Below are 19,601 nucleotides of genomic sequence, written 5' to 3' on the forward strand. Positions count from 1 at the left end.
ATTTGCAAAACCCACTCCACAATGAGTCCAGTTGTAACACACTCACAGCCACCTCCACACAGGATACGAATGACAAACACAGACACAGACACCTGCCATGTCTGGGATTAGAACTCCTATCTAACTAGTTTATTACACTACAGCCCTATGCAGTTATAGGATGCACCACCAGGATTCCTGGAGTACTTCTTCCCCAAATGTGTATTTCACAGTGAATGATATCAGCAGGCTTGCCAAAGGAGGGCATTTGAATTGTAGTGAGTGTGACTATCCAAAAAAGCATTGCTCCCTACACAGACATAGCAACACACACACAACGATCCACACCTGCCATGTGTGGGAACAGAACTCCTACCATAGTTCTATATCACACTACAGCATTAAGCTGTAATAGGACACGCCACGGATATTACTGGAGTACTGCATCCCCAAAGGTGTATTTCACAGTGAAAAACATCAGCAGGGTTGCCAAAATAGGGCATTTGATATGTAGTGAGTGTGACTAGCCTAAACAGCATTGCTCTCTACACAGACATAATATCACACACACACAAACATCCACACCTGCCATGTGTGGGAATAGAACCCCTACCAGAGTTGTATATCACACTACAGCATTACGCTGTTATAGGACATGCCGCAGGGATTACTGAAGTACTTCTTCCCCAAAGGTGTATTTCACAGTGAATGACATCAGCAGGCTTGCCAGTGTAAGACATTTGATTTGTAGTGAGCATGAGTAGCCTAAAAAGCATTGTCTTTACAAAGACACACACACACACACACACACACACACACACACACACACACACACACACACACACACACACACACACACACACATACACACAGTTATCATGTCTGGGATTAGACCTCTTACCTAACTAGTTTATCACACTGCAGCATTACATAGTTATAGGACATGCCACAAAGATTACTTGACTACAGGATTCCAATAGGTGTATTTCACAGTGAGTGACATCAGCAGCCTTGCCAAAGTAGGGCATTTGAATTGTAGTGAGTGTGACTAGCCTAAAAAGTATTGCTCTCTACACAGACAGGGACACACTAGCACACACACACACACACACACACACACACACACACACACACACACACACACAGTTGCAATGTCTGAGATTAGAACTCCTACTGAACTAGTTTATCACACTACAGCAGTATGCAGTTATAGGACGTGCCACGGAGATTACTGGGCTACAGTTTTCCAAAAGATGTATTTCACAGTGACTGACATCAGCAGCCTTGCCAAAGTAGGGCATTTGAATTGTAGTGGATGTGACTAGCCCGAAAAGCATTGCTCTCTACACAGTCAGAGACAGACACACACAAACACGCAAACACAGTTGTCATGTCTGGGATTAGAACTCCTACCTAACTAGTTAATCACACTACAGCAGTATGCATTTATAGGATGCACCATGGAGATTAATGAGCTACAGCTTTCCAAAAGGTGCATTTCACAGTGAATGATATCAGCAGCCTTGCCAAAGTAGGGCATTTGAATTGTAGTAGGTGTGACTAACCTAAAAAGCATTGCTCTCTACACAGACAGAGACACACACACACAAATAAACAAACAGTTGCCATGTCTTTGATTAGAACTCCTACCTAATTAGTTTATCACACTACAGCAGTATGCAGTTATAGGACACGCCACAAAGATTAGTGGGCCACAGCTTTCCAGAAGGTGTATTTCAGTTAGTGACATCAGCAGCCTTGACAAAGCAGGGCATTTGAATTGTAGTGAGAGTGACTAGCCTAAAAAGCATTGCTCTCTACACAGACAGGGACACAGACAGTTGCCATGTCTGGGATTAGAACTCCCAACTAACTAGTTTATCACACTACAGCAGTACTCAGTTATAGGACGTGCCATGGAAATTACTGGGCTACAGCTTTCCAAAAGGTGTATTTCACAGTGAATGACATCAGCAGCCTTGCCAAAGTAGGGCATTTGAATTGTAGTGAGTGTGGCTAGCCTAAAAAGCATTTCTCCCTACACAGATAGACAAACACACACACACACAGTTGCCATATGTGGGATCAGAACTCCTACCTAACTAGTTCATCACACTACAGCAGTACACAGTTATAGGCTGCACCATAGAGATTACTGGGCTACAACTTTCCCAAAGGTGTATTTCAAAGTGGATGACCTCTGCAGGCTTGTCATAGTAGAGCTATGGGGAGGGCAGTGTGTGTGTATGGGGCATAACCCATTCATTTAGAGGTTGACACACCACATGCAGGCACATGCAGGGTTATATTCCACATATATGTGTATATAGCTGCTAGATGACTATTTCCTTGTACAGTCATGTTGCACAGCTAGCACTTGCACCACATAGTCTCTAATGCTGATGGATACCGGTGGCTAATGTCTACAGTGAGTGACATTTAGACCTTATGTGGTTGTAGCTATTTGGCTGTGTGCTAAGAGGGGCAGGCCTCATAATGGATGGCTCCTTGTCACAGTCACTCTCTTCCACACATCTATGTATGTTTACTTTTGGATTATTATAGTGTATTGTCCTTGGATATATGTCTGTATTCCTATCCACTGTGTGTGCAAAGCATGACTGGTGCATACTGAGGAGTATCTGCACTAACATCTGCAACTGCCAGATATGTATGGTCCACTGTTGTTTGCAGACATGGGCTTCATTTGTTTAAGTGTGTGAATATGTCCAGTATGACGTTTCAGTATGTTGTTGTCTGACATTGCAAAGTGTGTGAGCATGCCCAGTATGCCCTTCTGTATTGAATGTGTGGATCGATTCCAGGTAGTTTGTACTCCAGTGCAGACCTTTGTGTTGTACACCTGCAGGGTATCCATCGATCATTTGGCAATATGGGGACAAAGTGTGCAGGGGATAGTGTGTACTGTAAGTGATTGTGTCTGTGCTGCTTCAGCTACATGATACTGGCGTTAGCAGAGATATTCAGATGTGTACTGTTATACACGGTGATGTTTTCTGTCCTCATGTGCTGTCAGGTGGACATTTTTGCTTACAGTGATGTCTTGGGGAACAAGGGTGACTGCAGCTGTGTGTAGTATTGTGGGCAGACACCTAAATATTCATGGTAAGTTATGCCATTCCAGAGGGAGAGCTGCAGACACTTGCTGCTGGGTCTGTGCATCTGGTTCAGCCCCTTGGTACAGTGCTGACAGAGGATCCTATACTTGTACATCCATCGACATGACAGTATTGCCTTATATTGCCGTGGCAATACCTCACAGCTGTAACGATTTACACAGGTTACCCATAGCCAGGGGCCATAAGTCAGGACATTACCCCTATTGTGGTGTACTGGCAGGTATGTAGCCACCCATTTATGTGTTTGCAGCCAGGGATAGTGTGTGCACACAGCTTTGTGTTGGACCTTGCACATTCCATGCTGCGCATGCTCCCACCCCCATCCCCTCTGTTATTCTATCCTCTTCTATACATTATGCATACATTCTCTGATACTTTCCCTAAGGTTATCATCCCATCACAGCTGTGTGTTGGGGTTGGTCCACAGTTCATGCAGTGGGACATGGTGGACATGTTACTGTGGTTTGTCCACATGGCCTTGCATATGGCTTATGTGGAGTGTGTTATGTTGTTATTTGGGTGTCCATGGCATAACATGCATTGGCAGTAAGTGTGAGACACAGGTCCTAGGCAGAGGCCTGTGGGTCATTAGGTGTTGATGCAGGCCAGATGTGGCAGGCTGTTGCAGTCTGTCAGTCCTACAATCTCAGACTGCCATACAGTATATTCCCCTGGGGTGAAAGGGTAGGTGTGCTAGGTGTTCATGCCAATACCTTCTATCAGTCTTGTTCAGGTGGTGTGGATGCTGGCAGGGTGCTACCTACGGTTAGCAACACACCTGCATGGGACACCTGCACTGCATGCTGCATTCTTTTGCTATTGCCATATACAGGTAGGGTCATATTTTATCCATTCCTCACAGCAGGGATACGACCAGAGAGGTACCTGTGGGTGGTGTTTGCGTGAGCTGGGTGTATGTATGCTATGGACACTACTTGCATCTGACACACATATATGCATTGGGCATTCCAGTTATGCTGGCATTTGCAGGTACATCAGTTGTTTCCCAATACATCAGTCCTAACTCCTTTGTGATCTGCAAGTGTTTGGGCAGACAACACTGGTATCACCTACTACAGGACCAGATAATGTGATGCATACCTGTATGTACAATTCCAAGGGTGTCTTCATTTCACAGTGACACAATATATACTGTATGTCTGGGGTACTTCCCCCTGTGTACTACTTCTATATCTAGTCCAACAGCCATGCCATGTCAGTCTTTCAGATGGTGACACATATTACCACCATACATTTACAATGGCTTACTGCTAGTATGTGTTATACTGGTGGGTATTGTCTTTGGCAATGCAGTTGTGAGGACTTGTCCCTGTCATCATCAGTAGTGGGCAATGGCCACCAAGTCTTACCTCAACATGCATACATACTGACCACTCTCACACAATACGAAATGCACACCAACCTAACACACACATATCTGCATATTGTGCAGATGCTACAACCTATCCTGCTACCTTGACCACCTCTGTGCATCTGTGCTCAACTGGTATTGTACCTACACATACATGTTACTACATTTCTACACAGGGTTGTGGGGGGGCACACCTGACTGTTATGACATGTATACATCGGATTGGGGGGGCACACCAAACCGTTATTACATTTCTAAATAGGTTTGGGGGCACACCTGACTATTACTACATTTCTAAGTAGGGTTGGGGGGAGCACACCTGACTGTTTCTACATTCCTACACAGGATTGTTGGAGAGGGCACACTTGACTCTTACTACATTTCTATGCAGGATTGGAGGAGGGGGCACAGTTGTTTGTTTCTACATTTCTACACAGTGGTTGGGAGGGGGCTCACTTGACTGTTACTACATTTCTAAGCTGGATTGGGGGAAGGGGCACACCTGACTATTTCTACATGTATACATAGGAGTGGGGGGAGGCACACCTGACTGTTACTACATTTCTACATATGATTGTGGGGGGACCCACCTGACTATTTCTACATTTCTTCACAGGATTGGGGGGGGCACACCTGACTGTTACTACATTTCTACACAGGATTGTGGGGGCACACCTCACTGTTACTACAGTTCTACACAGGATTGGGTGGGACACACCTGACACTGGTACACATTTGCTTTGACTGTACTGGTATGTCAGGTACTCCATTTCATTCTGTATTCTAACCTATCATGCTGGCTAGAGGCATATCAGTGTACTACAAGTCTTAGTTTTGATTGACCTACATATTAGTTTCTGACTTCCTACCCTTAAGAACTAACATCCCACTGCCTGACCTGCTGTAGCCTGTCTGTGTAAGCCTGGGGGGGGGGGTACCCATAGGTATCATTCAGAGGCCATAGCACAGCCTTTGTTTGTGTGTGTCTACACCAGTCCTGCTGGCTGAGACTGTTGTTGGGTATGTGAACCTCCCTAACTGGTATGTGTGAGTCATATGGACACACATGTGGCCCAGCACATTTCCTGCAGTGAGCTTTGTCGCCCTGTGTAGTACTGACTACTATAGTGACACCAGTATTTGTATCTCATAGTGCCACTATAGTTGTCTACTCTCTGCTGGCATCCCATTCAGCCACCCAGTTCCCTTGCATGCTCACATCCATACCATAGATACAGGTAACAACACATTCTACTCCATTCGGCAATTGGTAGGTTGTGTGATTTACCTGGTGGGTGTCCCAGTACTGAGGGTGGTGTTGCAGGGCTGCCTATGTCAGATGCACATAGTACACTCCCTACACATGGTTGAGCAGTATCTCATAGTGCCACTATAGTTGTCTACTCTCTGCTGGCATCCCATTCAGCCACCCAGTTCCCTTGCATGCTCACATCCATACCATAGATACAGGTAACAACACATTCTACTCCATTCGGCAATTGGTAGGTTGAGTGATTTACCTGGTGGGTGTCCCAGTACTGAGGGTGGTGTTGCAGGGCTGCCTATGTCAGATGCACATAGTACACTCCCTACACATGGTTGAGCACAGGTAATGTCATGTTTGGCATCCCTTTTACTGTATGTGTGAGTCAGAGAGAGGTGTCATTCCCTGGGTCCCTCCTGTGTCAGTGTATGTGCTATGCATTGCCTCTTTACCAAGGCCAGGGCATACTGTGCACACCTACTTCTGCCTACTGGGGCAGGCTTAGGTTGTTCCTCCTCCAAGTCACTCTGTGCCTGTGCAGGTCTTGACAATGGTGGGGGGCTCTGTGGCCCTGCCCTGTGCTGTTCCTGCTGCAGCTGTTTCCACAGGATCATATTGTGTTGCATGGCACATACGATGACAATTTGAGTACATGTAGCTGGTGAGTACTGCAATGCTCCACTTGATGTGTCCAGGCACTGAGACCGTGACTTGAGCATCCCAAACACATGAGCTATTATAATTCTGGTCTGTGCGTGTGCCTCATTATGGAACTCTTGTTTGGGTGTGTGTGCATTTCGATGAGTGTCATCAGCCATGGCTCCAGTGCATAACCAGCATCCCCCACTAGGTGACTGCTCTTACACTGTTAGGAGCTGACTAGCATGCAGGGAAAATCTGGGATTCACTATCATTCCTCTCATTTGCATAGGATTGCCTGCTAATGCATAATTACATGTATCACACTGAGCCTCCCCCCTTAGCAATCCCTATTCACTGGACATGTTGTCGTCTGTCTGCCATTGAGTATAATGACAGGATAGTGATTTTAGTTAGAATGCTTATTTTAGGTTTATTTTCTTATTTCCCCCCCGATCCCATTTGCACGCTGCTGCCCTACGCTTAAACAGCCAAGATCGGCTAAAAAGAATAAAAGTTGATTTTTTTCTCCCCAAGAGGTTTCCATACTAATGGTCTTATAGTTGGCCATTGGCATGCTTCATACATGATATCCACTCTTTATTTGGAGCTGCTATGGCTCCGTTTTGTAATTTGCAGAAATGTACTCCATTGCTGGTGGAGTACATTTCTGCAGATTACACTAATCCTGCATGGCCAGTTTCCAGGTTCCTGGATTGCAAATTCACCCCATTTGCATGGATTTCACCTGAAAATGGGGTAATATGCATACAGGGGCTGAGTCTGTGCAGGACTAATGCAGGATCACTCGTACATGCCTCTACAGGCTATTCCTGGATCGCACGGCAGACATATTGCCTGCTGGAGCTCCTGCACTAATCCTGCATGCCATGCAAGGCTTGCAGAATCCAGGGGACTATATTTACAGCAGGAGGATAGTGACCATTTTTAGGTTAACAAAAGTAAAAAGCTATTGAAATATATGATGTTTTTAAAACACTGAGATGGTATTCTTAGACACACAGTAGATAATGAAGCACTAATTATTGGCTATATTGGGTGCTGGGATTCAAAGTCACTGCATAACGCCTATTGTTTAGGTTTCATAAACCTGTACACCACCTCATGAGCTTTTTAATATAAGCAAGGTGCACTTAGCCAGCTCTCATCTATATACCTCAGCTGAGACTTAAGAAGTTGATGTGTAATAAAGTAAGACGTTTATTCATTTCATTTGCAGCACACATGACATTAAAATGATTTTGTCTTCATTAACCAGTATTGTTTTAAGAAAATGGATACAGATGATTTAAAAGAGAAGTAATAGTGCATTCAACAAAGTCTATATATATATATATATATATATATATATATATATATATATATATATGTATATATAGGTTCACTTTGGAATACTGAAATACTGAAATATCAAATTTCATTATCTTGAGACCAAAGTGTCGAATCTGCAGTTGCGCAAATCTTCAGAATGTCGAGTATGGAAATCTCGAACCTGCAGTGGTGAGGGGACGTTTGGTAAGTGTAATGTTTTTTAAGGATTTTGGGAAGGCTTTGTGTGTGTGAGTGTGTGTTGGGGAGTTTTAGGTGTGGGTTAGGGTAGGTGGGTAAGTGTCTGAATGTGTAAGTGTTGAGAGTGGTCGTGTTTATGTGTATCTGACGTGTGTTTGTGTAAGGCGGTTTAGAATGTGTGGTAGTGCATTTGCTGTCTTCTGTTTTTTAGTGCGACCTCGGAGTTAGTATATATAAGTAGTGGGGGTGGGTGCAGTGGGTCTTGACCCCCCTGCTTATAGCATGGGTGTTTGTTGTGTTCATGTGTGTTGGTTTGGTTTGTTGTAGTGTCAGGAGGTAGGTGTGTTTGTGGTTGTTTGTGTGGTGTATTGTTTTTGTGATGTTCGTAGTTTTAAATTTCACGGTTTTGAGGTTTCGGGTTTGTGAGTTTTTGGCTTTATAGTCTTGAGATACTGAAATTTGATATTTCAGTATTTCCAGATTATAAAGTGAATATTTATATGTGTATATATATATATATATATGGTTCTACCTCACTTCACCGACACGCCGGAACATCGACAGGGAAATCGCGAGCCCCAGAAGATCGACAGCGCAGAAGACCGACGCGACGGGACCAAGAAGATCGACAAGCAGAAGACCGACCCGACGGATGAAAGCACCGACGCCGAGGATGCCGAAATGGGAAAAGGCTGTGTAAGTATGCGGTAGTGACGGACGTTAGGGTGCGAGTAAGGTAAGTGGGGATAGGGGTGGGTTAAGTGAGTTAGGGTTAGGGAGCGGGTCAGGTAAGTGTGCGGTAGTGATTGTGTTTGGGTTAGGGCGGGATAAGTGAGTTAGGGTTAGGAGCGGTCAGGTAAGTGTCGGTAGTGATTGTGTTTGGGTTAGGGGGATAAGTGAGTTAGGGTTAGGAGCGGGTCAGGTAAGTGTGCGGTAGTGATTGTGTTTGGGTTAGGGCGGGATAAGTGAGTTAGGGTTAGGGAGCGGGTCAGGTAAGTGTCGTAGTGACCGACCTTAGGTTAGGGTTTGGGTCAGGGTTGTAGGTAGTTGTGTATGTGTGGTTTAGTGTGGGTTTGTAGGGATTTTGGTGTGCTTGTGTTGTGTATGTGGTTTTTGGACGGGGAATGTGTTTAGGTTGTTGATTGTGGTGTGTGAAGTGTATGAGGTTTCGTGTTTGTGTACCGTCGGTTGTTTCGTTGTCGGGCATGTGGGATTTCGTGTTTTTGTACTGTCGGTGATGTGGTGTCGGTGATTGCGTTGTCGGTGTTGTGGTGTTTCGGTTATGTGAGGTAGAACCATATATATATATATATATATATATATATATATATATAAATATATATATATATTTATATAGGTTTACTATTAAAAGATGGAAAGTAAAAAAAATTGTAGTCAAAAAACAGAAAAATTATGTTGTATCCATAATTTTTACATGCCTATAATTCCAACCGACCTTTCTCTGATGTCTGCATTCGATGTTAAACAAAATAGAAGGAGGTGATGTCAGGCTCCCAGGCTATTGTGTTTAATGTCTACTAAAGCATTTAATTATACAACACTAGTATTTACTGTTTTGCAGGTGGGCAAGCCCACCTGCACTCCCCATGTGGAGGGCTGTGCTTCTCCACACCCCATGAAAATTATATATCCAACTCTGAGATTACACTGCAGTGGGGAAAAGGATACGTTTTCTAATCCCAACTGCAGTGTACTCTGGTATCAGAACGTTGATCACACATTAGCAAATGCACACTATCACATTCGCTACTGTGGATTTGAACATTTCCAGATCCGCATTACGGGAACTGGAAAAAACACATTCAAGCTTCCCTGTTTCTCATAAGTGCCGATCCATATATAGGTGTACTCATTTTAGTCAAATGTGACTTTGGTTGGCATCTGTTTCACTGATGCATTTAAGTTGACAAAATGACAAAACTGATTATCAACAGTTGTGTGAGACTGTCAATTCCTTGGGTTGGGGAATATGCCCTTTCCATGGGGAATGTGTGATCTTGGATTTGGAATAAATTGTTAGGTGTGGGTGTAGGCATTCAGGGGGCTATCCCCCTATAAAAAATAGTTTTTTACTTTGCATGGTCTGAGGTTAATCCTCAGAGAATATACAGAAGGGTCTAGATGTTAGTGTTGTCAACATTAATATGTCAGTATTAGTGTTTTTGATATTTAGGATCACTAAGTCCATATATCTAGAAATGATCAAGCACAAATGCTCAATCATGAATTAATTCCCCTCCAAATAACAAACAAACAAACAAAAAACCCTGTAAAAAATAAATTAAGCTTATTTTTGGAGTGACACAAGCTCTCCCTGAACCCCCTTTACCATTTCTGATAGTGTACTCCGATGGGGAATGGGTAAATTCATCGATTCCCACTCTACCACTCTTGTGTAAAAAAATTTGGTATGTGTGATCTGCTGATTTTTGATCATGTTTTTTTTTTTTTTTTATATATATATATATATATATATATATATATATATATATAGTGGACCAAAAACAAACAAAGAAAGGTTTTGACCAAAGGGATGCAAATCTTATGATGATTTTAGCAAATCAGTCAAAAGGAAATCTGATGTATTGCTCATACTTTCTTTTAATTTCCATTCAGTTCAGTTTTCAACTTTTAAGATTTTACAGATTTGTTGCTATGACCACTGTGTTGTCTGTACTCACTTTCTTGCTATGCACCTTCAGTTCTGCATTCCATTCCACTGCCATTTGCTGAAGTCCCTGTTCAGAGTCTGTAGTGCCACATTATCTGCATATGACTGCTTTGTTATCTGTCCCCTTCCTTTTATTTCTAATGTATCATGTCACCAGTATGAGCAGGAGTGAGCTCAGAGACGAACCTCTATGCACACTTACTCCAACTGAGAACACCTATGTGAGTCTGTTGGCATTTTTGTCATTGAGTCCTTGAACACAGATTGCACTAATTCTACCAGTGTTACCATGACTTTGAGCCATCTTTCCTGAGACCTTTTCATATGGAATGCCTAGCCAGACTCTTTTTTCTCATCTCCAAATTCTCCTCCCCTATCTGTCTCACTGCAAACATCCAATTAGTTGCACTGCATCCTAATCTAAATTGGAACTACTCAACTCTCCATCTTACTTAGTCCTGCTTTGCATATTCATTAATCAATTAATCTCTCTAGTGTTTGCATTCAGTGTGACTGGAGATCGATGTTTCTGTAATGATCACAGTTGTGAATGTTAAAGAATCCATTTTTCATGTAATGGATTTATCACCCCTACCATGATAATTTTAGCTAATCCTAAAAACTTCTTCCCTTATCATAGCTAGTCACTCATTAGGCATATATCATCCTACTACTTTTTATTTTGTTTTAAAAGTTCTGTTTTTTTATTTTGTTTTACATTTCATTCTTTATAAATATATCTATAGGTTTATTTTATCTACCTGATCCAGCCTTCTATGACCAAGCACTCTGTATTAAAAAACTAAAGAGAATGTGCACTAATGTTGGATATAACAGAAAACCATATGCAGGCCCACTTCAATCTACTCCAGTGCAGGCCTGCTGTTGTCTATGCATGACAAAATGGAAGAGGCTGTGTTTTGAAAAATAAAGGACTCTGATAATGTGATATAGAACTGAGATATTATCATTTACTGTTATAATGATCTATTTCCAGCATAAATATGTTTCCCCACAGTTATACTTCCCACAGCTTTTATTCTAGAAAAGTTGATTTTTGTGTCATAAGGGTCAAATGTTAATACATCAATTTCGTCAAAGACATTTTTGTACAAGCGCCGGTTTCTCTAAGTTTATGACTAGCATATTCTTTTAACTAAAATAAGAAAAAGATTCTGAGAAACATATTTTATTTTTAAATTGTTAAACTATACCCCTTTCTTCTTTAGGCAATTCGCAATGCTGTTTGGATTTTTCCTGTATGGATTGTTTAAACACTTTAACTAAATTCATGTTTAGCCAAATATTAAAAGGAAATTGTACAAACATTTTTCATTTTCATGTATGCAACAGTTATCACTTACTGCAACATTACATGAATTATTCAAGTCCTGCATTCACTGAAACTTCACTCCTCATCCTGAACATCTTTCTGGATGTATTGATCCCATATATTCCATCTATTTCAATGTAGTTTGTTCCTTCCCTTTTCTAAGAAATTACCTTAAATTTTGTATTTCCTATACAACATTCAAGTCTTCATTTATGGTTTGTTTAGAATTTGATTTCTATTTTTTAACAATTGCGTTACTGGAGGCCAATAACTGATGATTATAATTGAGTCACCGGTTATAACCTCCTTATTATTTATTTATTTATTTATTTATTTTACATTTGTTTACCGGGTTAATCCAACTGGATACATATCCATTTTCAGTGGAGACCCGGGGAGAAAAAATCCACAGTAAAAACAGGACTTTGACTTACATACAGATAAATTCTTGATAAAGCTATTAATTAGAGACACAGAAATAAACATAGCCATTGCCGGTTAGAGACCCAGGGAGAAAAGCTCCACATTAAAAAATCAAGACTTTGTTTTGACATAGTGAGATACAATCTTCCTAAATTAAATTAATTCTTGATAACATGATAGGAAGAGATGACAATTTAAACAGAGCATAGGTAAAATAGTCAAGTGATGTATAGGAAAGTGAAATTGGGCTACACTAGACAGTATTGAGGATTAAGATTATAAGCTCAGAGGAGAAGGATGAAGTATTTATACAATAAAACTCTCATAGTGATTATGAGGGGAAGGCAGTCAGAGGAACTAGAGATGTTATAAACATGTAATTATAGGGATATAGTGGAAAAAGAACAGGGAGAGAGGGCAATAGGAAATGACAAGGGGTGTTTGTGGACTTATTTGGACTAGTCCAGTTTAGTACAAGGACATAGCCAATGAGCTTTTAAGAATAATTTAAGATTACTTTTGAACTGGTTGAGAGAGGTAGTTAGTTTTAGGTTATTAGGAAGGGAATTCCATAGTTTTCCAATGGAGTTAGCATAGAGAGCATCTCCACCTAAGTTGTTAGATTTGATAGTTTGTATCAGGACACTATGTGAAGATCGGAGGCAGCTAAGATTGGTGTAGGGGGTTAAAAGTTGGTTCAGTGAGGGGGTTTTCTCTGGTTCCTTAATTATTTTGAATGCTTCAGTAAGATGGTTAAGTTTGAGAAGATTAGGGAGTTCTAACCAGTCAAGTTTCTTTAGGTTAATGCAATGATGAGTACGATACGGTTCTCCTGTAACGAATTTGGCAATATGGTTATAAGCAATAGAGAGTTTATTATGCTCACTTTTATTTAGGAAGGAAAGTACTGGAGAGGCATACAGTAGGGTGGAGAGGAGGTGTGTACGTGCTATGGTTAGTTTGGTATTGGGAGTTAGAAATTTCTTAATTCTGTACATGGAACCACGTTTCTTGTTTACTGTCTTTATAGTTTGACTGATGTGCAAGTCAAATTTGAGCTTGTGATCTATAATGACGCCTAGTAGTTTGGTGTTGGTAACAGGCTCTATGATGGTGCCATTAGTGGACTGAACATGGAAGGTCATATTATTAATGAGAGAAGGATTTTGCCCTAAGGAAGTGGTTGAGGAGGGGAAAATTAATAGTAACTTGGTTTTTGTTGGATTCAGGATAAGTTTCCGTTCTGTGAACCATTTTTCAACCGCAGCAAAGCAGTTTTGGGTGGCTACCTGGAGATTATGGAGAGAAACGTCAGATCAGATTAGTGTGGAGTCATCTGCATATTGAATGCAGGTGGCTTTGGGGATGACTAAATAGAGATCATTTATGAATACCGAGAAAAGAAGGGGACCAAGTATAGAGCCTTGGGGAACACCTATGGTGTTAGGTAATAAGTGAGATAGCTTGCTTTGCCACTGGACTGCTTGTTGTCTACCTGAGAGGTAAGCATTAAACCAGCTTAGGGCTGAGTTGTCAAGGTGAAGAGTTTCGAGGGTGTGGAGCAATAGTTGATGGTTGACCATGTCAAAGGCTTTTGACAAGTCCAGAAAGAGAAGCAGAAGTAATTAGTTTGTTATTATGGTTACAGTTGACTGAGTCAACCAAGGAGAGGAGGGCGGTAGTTGTACTGTGATGGGGGCGAAAGCCATGTTGAGTTTTGGACAAAAGATTGTTTTGGGTGAGATAGTATAGGAGTTGCTTGTGAACACACCTTTCCATTATTTTTGCTATTGGGGACAGTATTGCTATAGGTCTAAAGTTTGAAATTTCCATAGAGGAGCCACCCTTGTGAAGTGGGATGACATATGATATTTTCCAAAGAGAGGGAATTGTAGCCTCTGTTATAGTTCTGTTTATCAAGATTGAGATAGGCTATAACATCTGATGCTATTTGTAAGTATTATATCTTCACACTGTGGTTGTCAAGAAATTCACCTTGAGAACAAAGCATTAGAGATGAATCTTGGCATCCATGTTTTGAACATAATTTAAGGTTATGATCAGTCACACTATCATAATTCTTTGTAGTGCCTGAAGCTTTATCTACTCCATGTACTGCTGGTTACAGGGAAAATTGCAAAGCATTTTACTGGCTTTCAAAGTCATGAAACACTTAGCAGAACTGTCAGAAATGTACTGTAATGCAGTCTGTTACATTTACACTCACCTCTGTGTCTCTCAACAGTTCAGGTTTTCACAGAGCATCCAGATAATTGAGTCATAGATTTGGTCTGTTCTTCATAAAACCTGTGGGTTTTAGACAATCAAATGTGGCTTGAAGTCACTAAATAGTAACATACATTTGAGTGCCAGAGTTTATGTCCATCAGTAAATGGACACTACCTATCCTGTTATTTAGTAGTTAAGTTTATTTGAGGAAGTTGGTAACATGCTACTGGTATGGAGACCAGACAGAAACATTTTTTTTTATTTCTGCTGCTATCATTTTCTGATAAGTACTGGTGGATTTTACTGCCTGGTGCTGGACCCAACCTCAACAACTTTAGTAGGGGATTGCTTAGCAATTGTTAAAGTCGGATTGGGCTCCACTCTGGCACTTAATTGGTTTGTGTTTTTCTGAATATTGGACAGTGATCACCATGCCCAATGTACTGCATTAAATTTAGAAAGGTCTTTCTGTGTCTAGGCAATTGAGCTGTTATATCCCAACTCAAAAGAATCATTTCCTTAGCGCTAATAATTTGCTGCCTAATATTAATGGCAATCACCCTGCAGGGAATTTTTAAATTTTGCCAGTTTATTACATTCCCAAAAATATGTTCCCAGTGGTCCCCTCTCTTTCCAATAATACCTCCAGCATTTGCTGTGTACCCCAAAAAATGTATCTGAAGTCTGTTTGGTGTCTTAAATTTCATTTGCTCACTCCCCCATACAAAAATTACAAACCTACTAGCCTTTGTTGCACACTGGTGAGCCATAAAATAATGTCCTCCTACTTTTCCTTTGGATATTGCATTTGCATTCCCACTTCATCTTTTCTAACCTCTCCTTATCGTTTCCTATAGCAAAGCTTTGTACTGCTCACAACAAAACTCTCTTTCTGTTAGTCTCTCTCTACAGTATATATTTGTGTGTGTGTGTCATTGTGTGTGTGCGTGTGTGTGTGTGTGTGTGTGTGTGTGTGTGTGTGTGTGTATGTGCGCGCGCGTGTGCGCATGTGCATGGGCATGCATGTGGTGCATTCATATATTGAGATAGAGAGAGATTACATAATAAGAGAGATTACATAATAAGATTACCCAGTTTTTATCTGGTCAGTTTATGTTTAGAGAACTGATATGATTTTTTTTCGTGTGAGTAGAACATTCCTTATTTAAAGGAAGCATCATTCTAATTGAGACTAAATAATATGTCTTTTGCCACTGGTAAAGATCAGAGCTTAATGTGCTTTGCTATATCCACAGTATTCTTCAGAGTACTTTAAAGTACTGGTTGGGCTATTTCTTTTCCAGTTTAGACATTATCAGCAGGAAATATTTGTTCAACTCCTACACAAGTCATGTTTACCAGAAGAATGCAGGAACATTTGAAATATTGCATCTTGCCTCAGTGCTTTTCAGACAATTTTTGAAATATATATAGTTTTCTGTATAGCAGGAATCTCACATCCATAACCCTATACAGTTACCAGCTTGGAGTAGAATATTTTATATAATACACACCATAATCAGTATTCTTTGAATTCCTATCACTGTTTGATTTTTCCCTCTGTACGTTTTTATTGCCATGTGGAAGCCATTGCCTGTTATTATTTATTTATTTATGTATGCATGCATGTATTTATGTAGTTATTTATTTAGTTGTTTTGTTTTATTTTAATGAAACAGTATTTATGTCTAGTACTGCATGTTAGTTACTGTATGTATTAGAGGCCACTGTCCTACTCACATACATAGCAGATAAGGTGTGTGTGTCTATATATATATATATATATATATATATATATATATATATATATATATATATTATTTTTTTTTGCAGAAATCAGGTTTGATATGTTACTGTCTGGCTATTTAAGAAATGCCAGGCAATTCTCTATACTTGCTTCAGTGATTAACATTTGACTGTATTTCACTATAAATTATGTTTCTCAGAGTTCCACAAAGCAATATATCTGCCATTAACCCCTCTTCTGGTCTTATTCTCTGTTGATTATTTTTAATTAAGGAGATATGTTTTAGTATTCATCCAAAGATGGATATGCTACCAACACTATGCACAGATTCAAGTATCTGTCATTTTGCAGGCAGTGATCACAAGTTACAGCATCTGTGGGTAGAACCCTTATCCAGCTGCTGAGGCACTTCTGTTCCTCTTGGTCAGTGCTTGGAATAAGTATTGGGAATGGCTTAATCACTGACAGCAATTGTAAAAAGATCAGTGATGTCAGAACTTACGGTACATAATAATGGATCATTGACTGACTAGCTGGGAACTTTTTCAAATCTGTCAAGAGGATAAGAAGACAGCATTCTATTTATCAGCATAGTTTTATTTATGAGATCACACTGCTTTTTTATAGTTTAAGGTAATTATTTCATGGGCATATTCATTTCAGTAATGAAATATTTATAATTAAAGTAATTTGAGGGTAGGGCTTAATTTAAATTTTAAATTGTAATTTTATTGGGTAAATTAAAACAAAGCATGATTCAATAAAGCCTACACTAATTGTACATGATATGTATTCAATAAAATTCGTATGTTTTTGTTCTTTCTAGTCACTCACAAAGATTACACTAAGTGTACATGTAGTCTACACTTTGTGGTAACCTTTATGAATCCCTGTCAATATTTAAAGCTGCAAAATATCACTAGGAAAACTAAAATTAGGAGGAAGAAGGTGTGAGTTATGTCTGTGTTGTCTGTTCACTCAGAACAGTGTACACTTAGTGCACATAAAGTGTAGGCATTATTGAATGCTGGGGAGTGTTTTAAAGCTGAGATGCCTCTGCATATGACTACTGAAAATGGGTTATGTGACCCAGTCGGACTATCCTGCTAAACAAAAATAAAATAAAAAATAAATAAAATTATGTATAATAACAAATATAGTTTTATAGAGAGTATTCATAGAAAGGTTACATGCAAAAGTCAACACTGCTTAATAGGTGATACTGGGAGCATTCTTTTTTTCTTTCTTTCTTTTTTTTTATTACAGGTATTTGTATACGATGCCCAGAGGATTACTGGCCAAATACTGAAAAAGATTTCTGCATTATGAAATATGTTGAGTTCCTCTCATATGAAGACCCCTTGGGTACCTCACTAGCTGTGATTGCTGTTGTCTTCTCATTCATGCCTCTAGGGGTTCTGTGTATCTTCATCAAACATCAAGATACACCAGTTGTCAAAGCAAATAACCGGGAAGTCAGCTACTTTCTCCTTATAAGTAACCTGTTTTGTTTATTGACTGCTTTAATATTTATTGGTCCTCCAAACAATGAAACTTGCATTTTCAGACAACCAGCTTTTGGGATATTCTTTTCCATCTGTGTTTCTGCTGTTCTTGCCAAAACTGTTACCGTAGTGATTGCTTTTAATGCAACAAAACCAGGAAGCCGACTGAAGAACTTGGTTGGATCAAAGACATCATTTTTTACAATATTTTGTTGTTTTTTGTTTCAGTTTATTATATGCATTGTGTGGATATCAGTTTCTCCACCCTTCTCAGAGACTGACAAAAAGATTCCAGAGAAAACAGTAATTCAGTGTAATGAGGGTTCTGTACTCATGTTCTATTGCATGCTGGGATATTTAGGGATGTTAGCAACTGTAAGCCTCTTAATAGCATTTCTTGCCAGAAACCTGCCAGATAGTTTTAATGAGACCAAATTTATCACATTCAGCATGATTGTTTTTGTAAGTGTTTGGCTGACATTTGTTCCAGCTTACATCAGCACAAAAGGGAAGTACATGGTTGCTGTTGAGATTTTTGCAATTCTGTCATCTAGCATTGGGTTGTTACTTTGTATATTTTCACCAAAATGCTATATTATTCTAATAAGACCAGACATGAATACTAGGGGGTACATTGTGAGGCAACAAAACACTAAATAAAGTATAATCAGAAAAACAGACATCCAGATTACAAGAAGTATAGGTAGAATTGTGTTGGCATGCTCAAATTAATTGAAAATTAGATGAAAATCTTCAGTCATTTCTGGTTACCCTCCAGAAAACAAATTGTAATATTATCAAGGAACTCAATCTGTATATAGCTTTACAGGAAAGTAGCATTTGGAACATATATACTGTTTCAGAACAACTGTTGGTCAGTTTAGTTTGTTATACAGATTTTCCGCCAGGTTTACTCAAGAAACCCTAATAATCAAATAATCTTGAAGTTAAGAAGAAAAAGTGTTGTCCTATTAAAGTTCATACCTAATAACAAACATTTTATTATTTTACCTGTTTTTATAGTTCTAATTAGACTAATGCTAGAATAGGGAAATTAAGCCTGGAATGTATTAAACAAAGAGGGCAAATCATAATTGGAAATGATTCAGAAGAAGTCTGCCAAGACAATCTTGTTTTAATATATCCAAGTGTTTCAAGTTTCTAATACCATGATGGAAATGGACCCCTTTCCAAAGTCAGGGAATGATTAGAGTTCATGAAGTTAGTATTTTTTCAGGCTGTCATGTTAGTTAAGGGTGCTCTTTTCAGCATCCACAATGCATCCAGAGTTACATCCTTTTGCAGTTTGTATGGGATTACATGCTTAGGTAGCATATATAATTTACGATTGTAAATTATTTTCTCTCAGTACTGTTGCTGCTACAACTATTGAAACTGTCTAGGAATCTTTTGTCCACATTGTTCTCATTTATTTTTGCAAGTCCTGGTATTTAATTAATTTGATTATTTCTGCATGTAAGAGCTGCAACTGCTAGGTGAAGCAATTTCAATGATCAATGCTACTCCTTTTTTCTTGTAATACTTTATCTGTTTTTCTTGCATCTATTTTTCAACTGTTGGTATTGGGTCATCCCATGTGATATAAAATTCATCCTTGTTAATGCTTTGTGTTTCATCTTTCCAATGCTTCTTTGCTCCTTCTGAGTTGTAGCACTTCACATTCCACAATACAATGGTGTTGCCACATTATTGTGTCTTACAGGGTAAAGAATCTCAGCCATGAGTGT

At 39.7% G+C, this 19,601-nt stretch overlaps 1 protein-coding gene across 1 annotated transcript in view; it reads left to right on the top strand.

Moving 5' to 3' along the window:
- LOC122815687 overlaps positions 1–18,513 on the top strand; it is a 364,725-nt gene extending 346,212 nt beyond the window's left edge. The window contains exon 9 of the mRNA XM_044088392.1: positions 17,615–18,513. Within this exon, the coding sequence (XP_043944327.1) occupies positions 17,615–18,513 (899 nt within the window). The remainder of the gene's footprint in view (positions 1–17,614) is intronic.
- The last annotated feature ends 1,088 nt before the right edge of the window (positions 18,514–19,601 follow it).

Source organism: Protopterus annectens, chromosome 1.part1, assembly GCF_019279795.1.
Source record: "Protopterus annectens isolate FY-2018-M chromosome 1.part1, PAN1.0, whole genome shotgun sequence".
In the NCBI taxonomy this organism is placed as follows: domain Eukaryota; kingdom Metazoa; phylum Chordata; order Ceratodontiformes; family Protopteridae; genus Protopterus; species Protopterus annectens.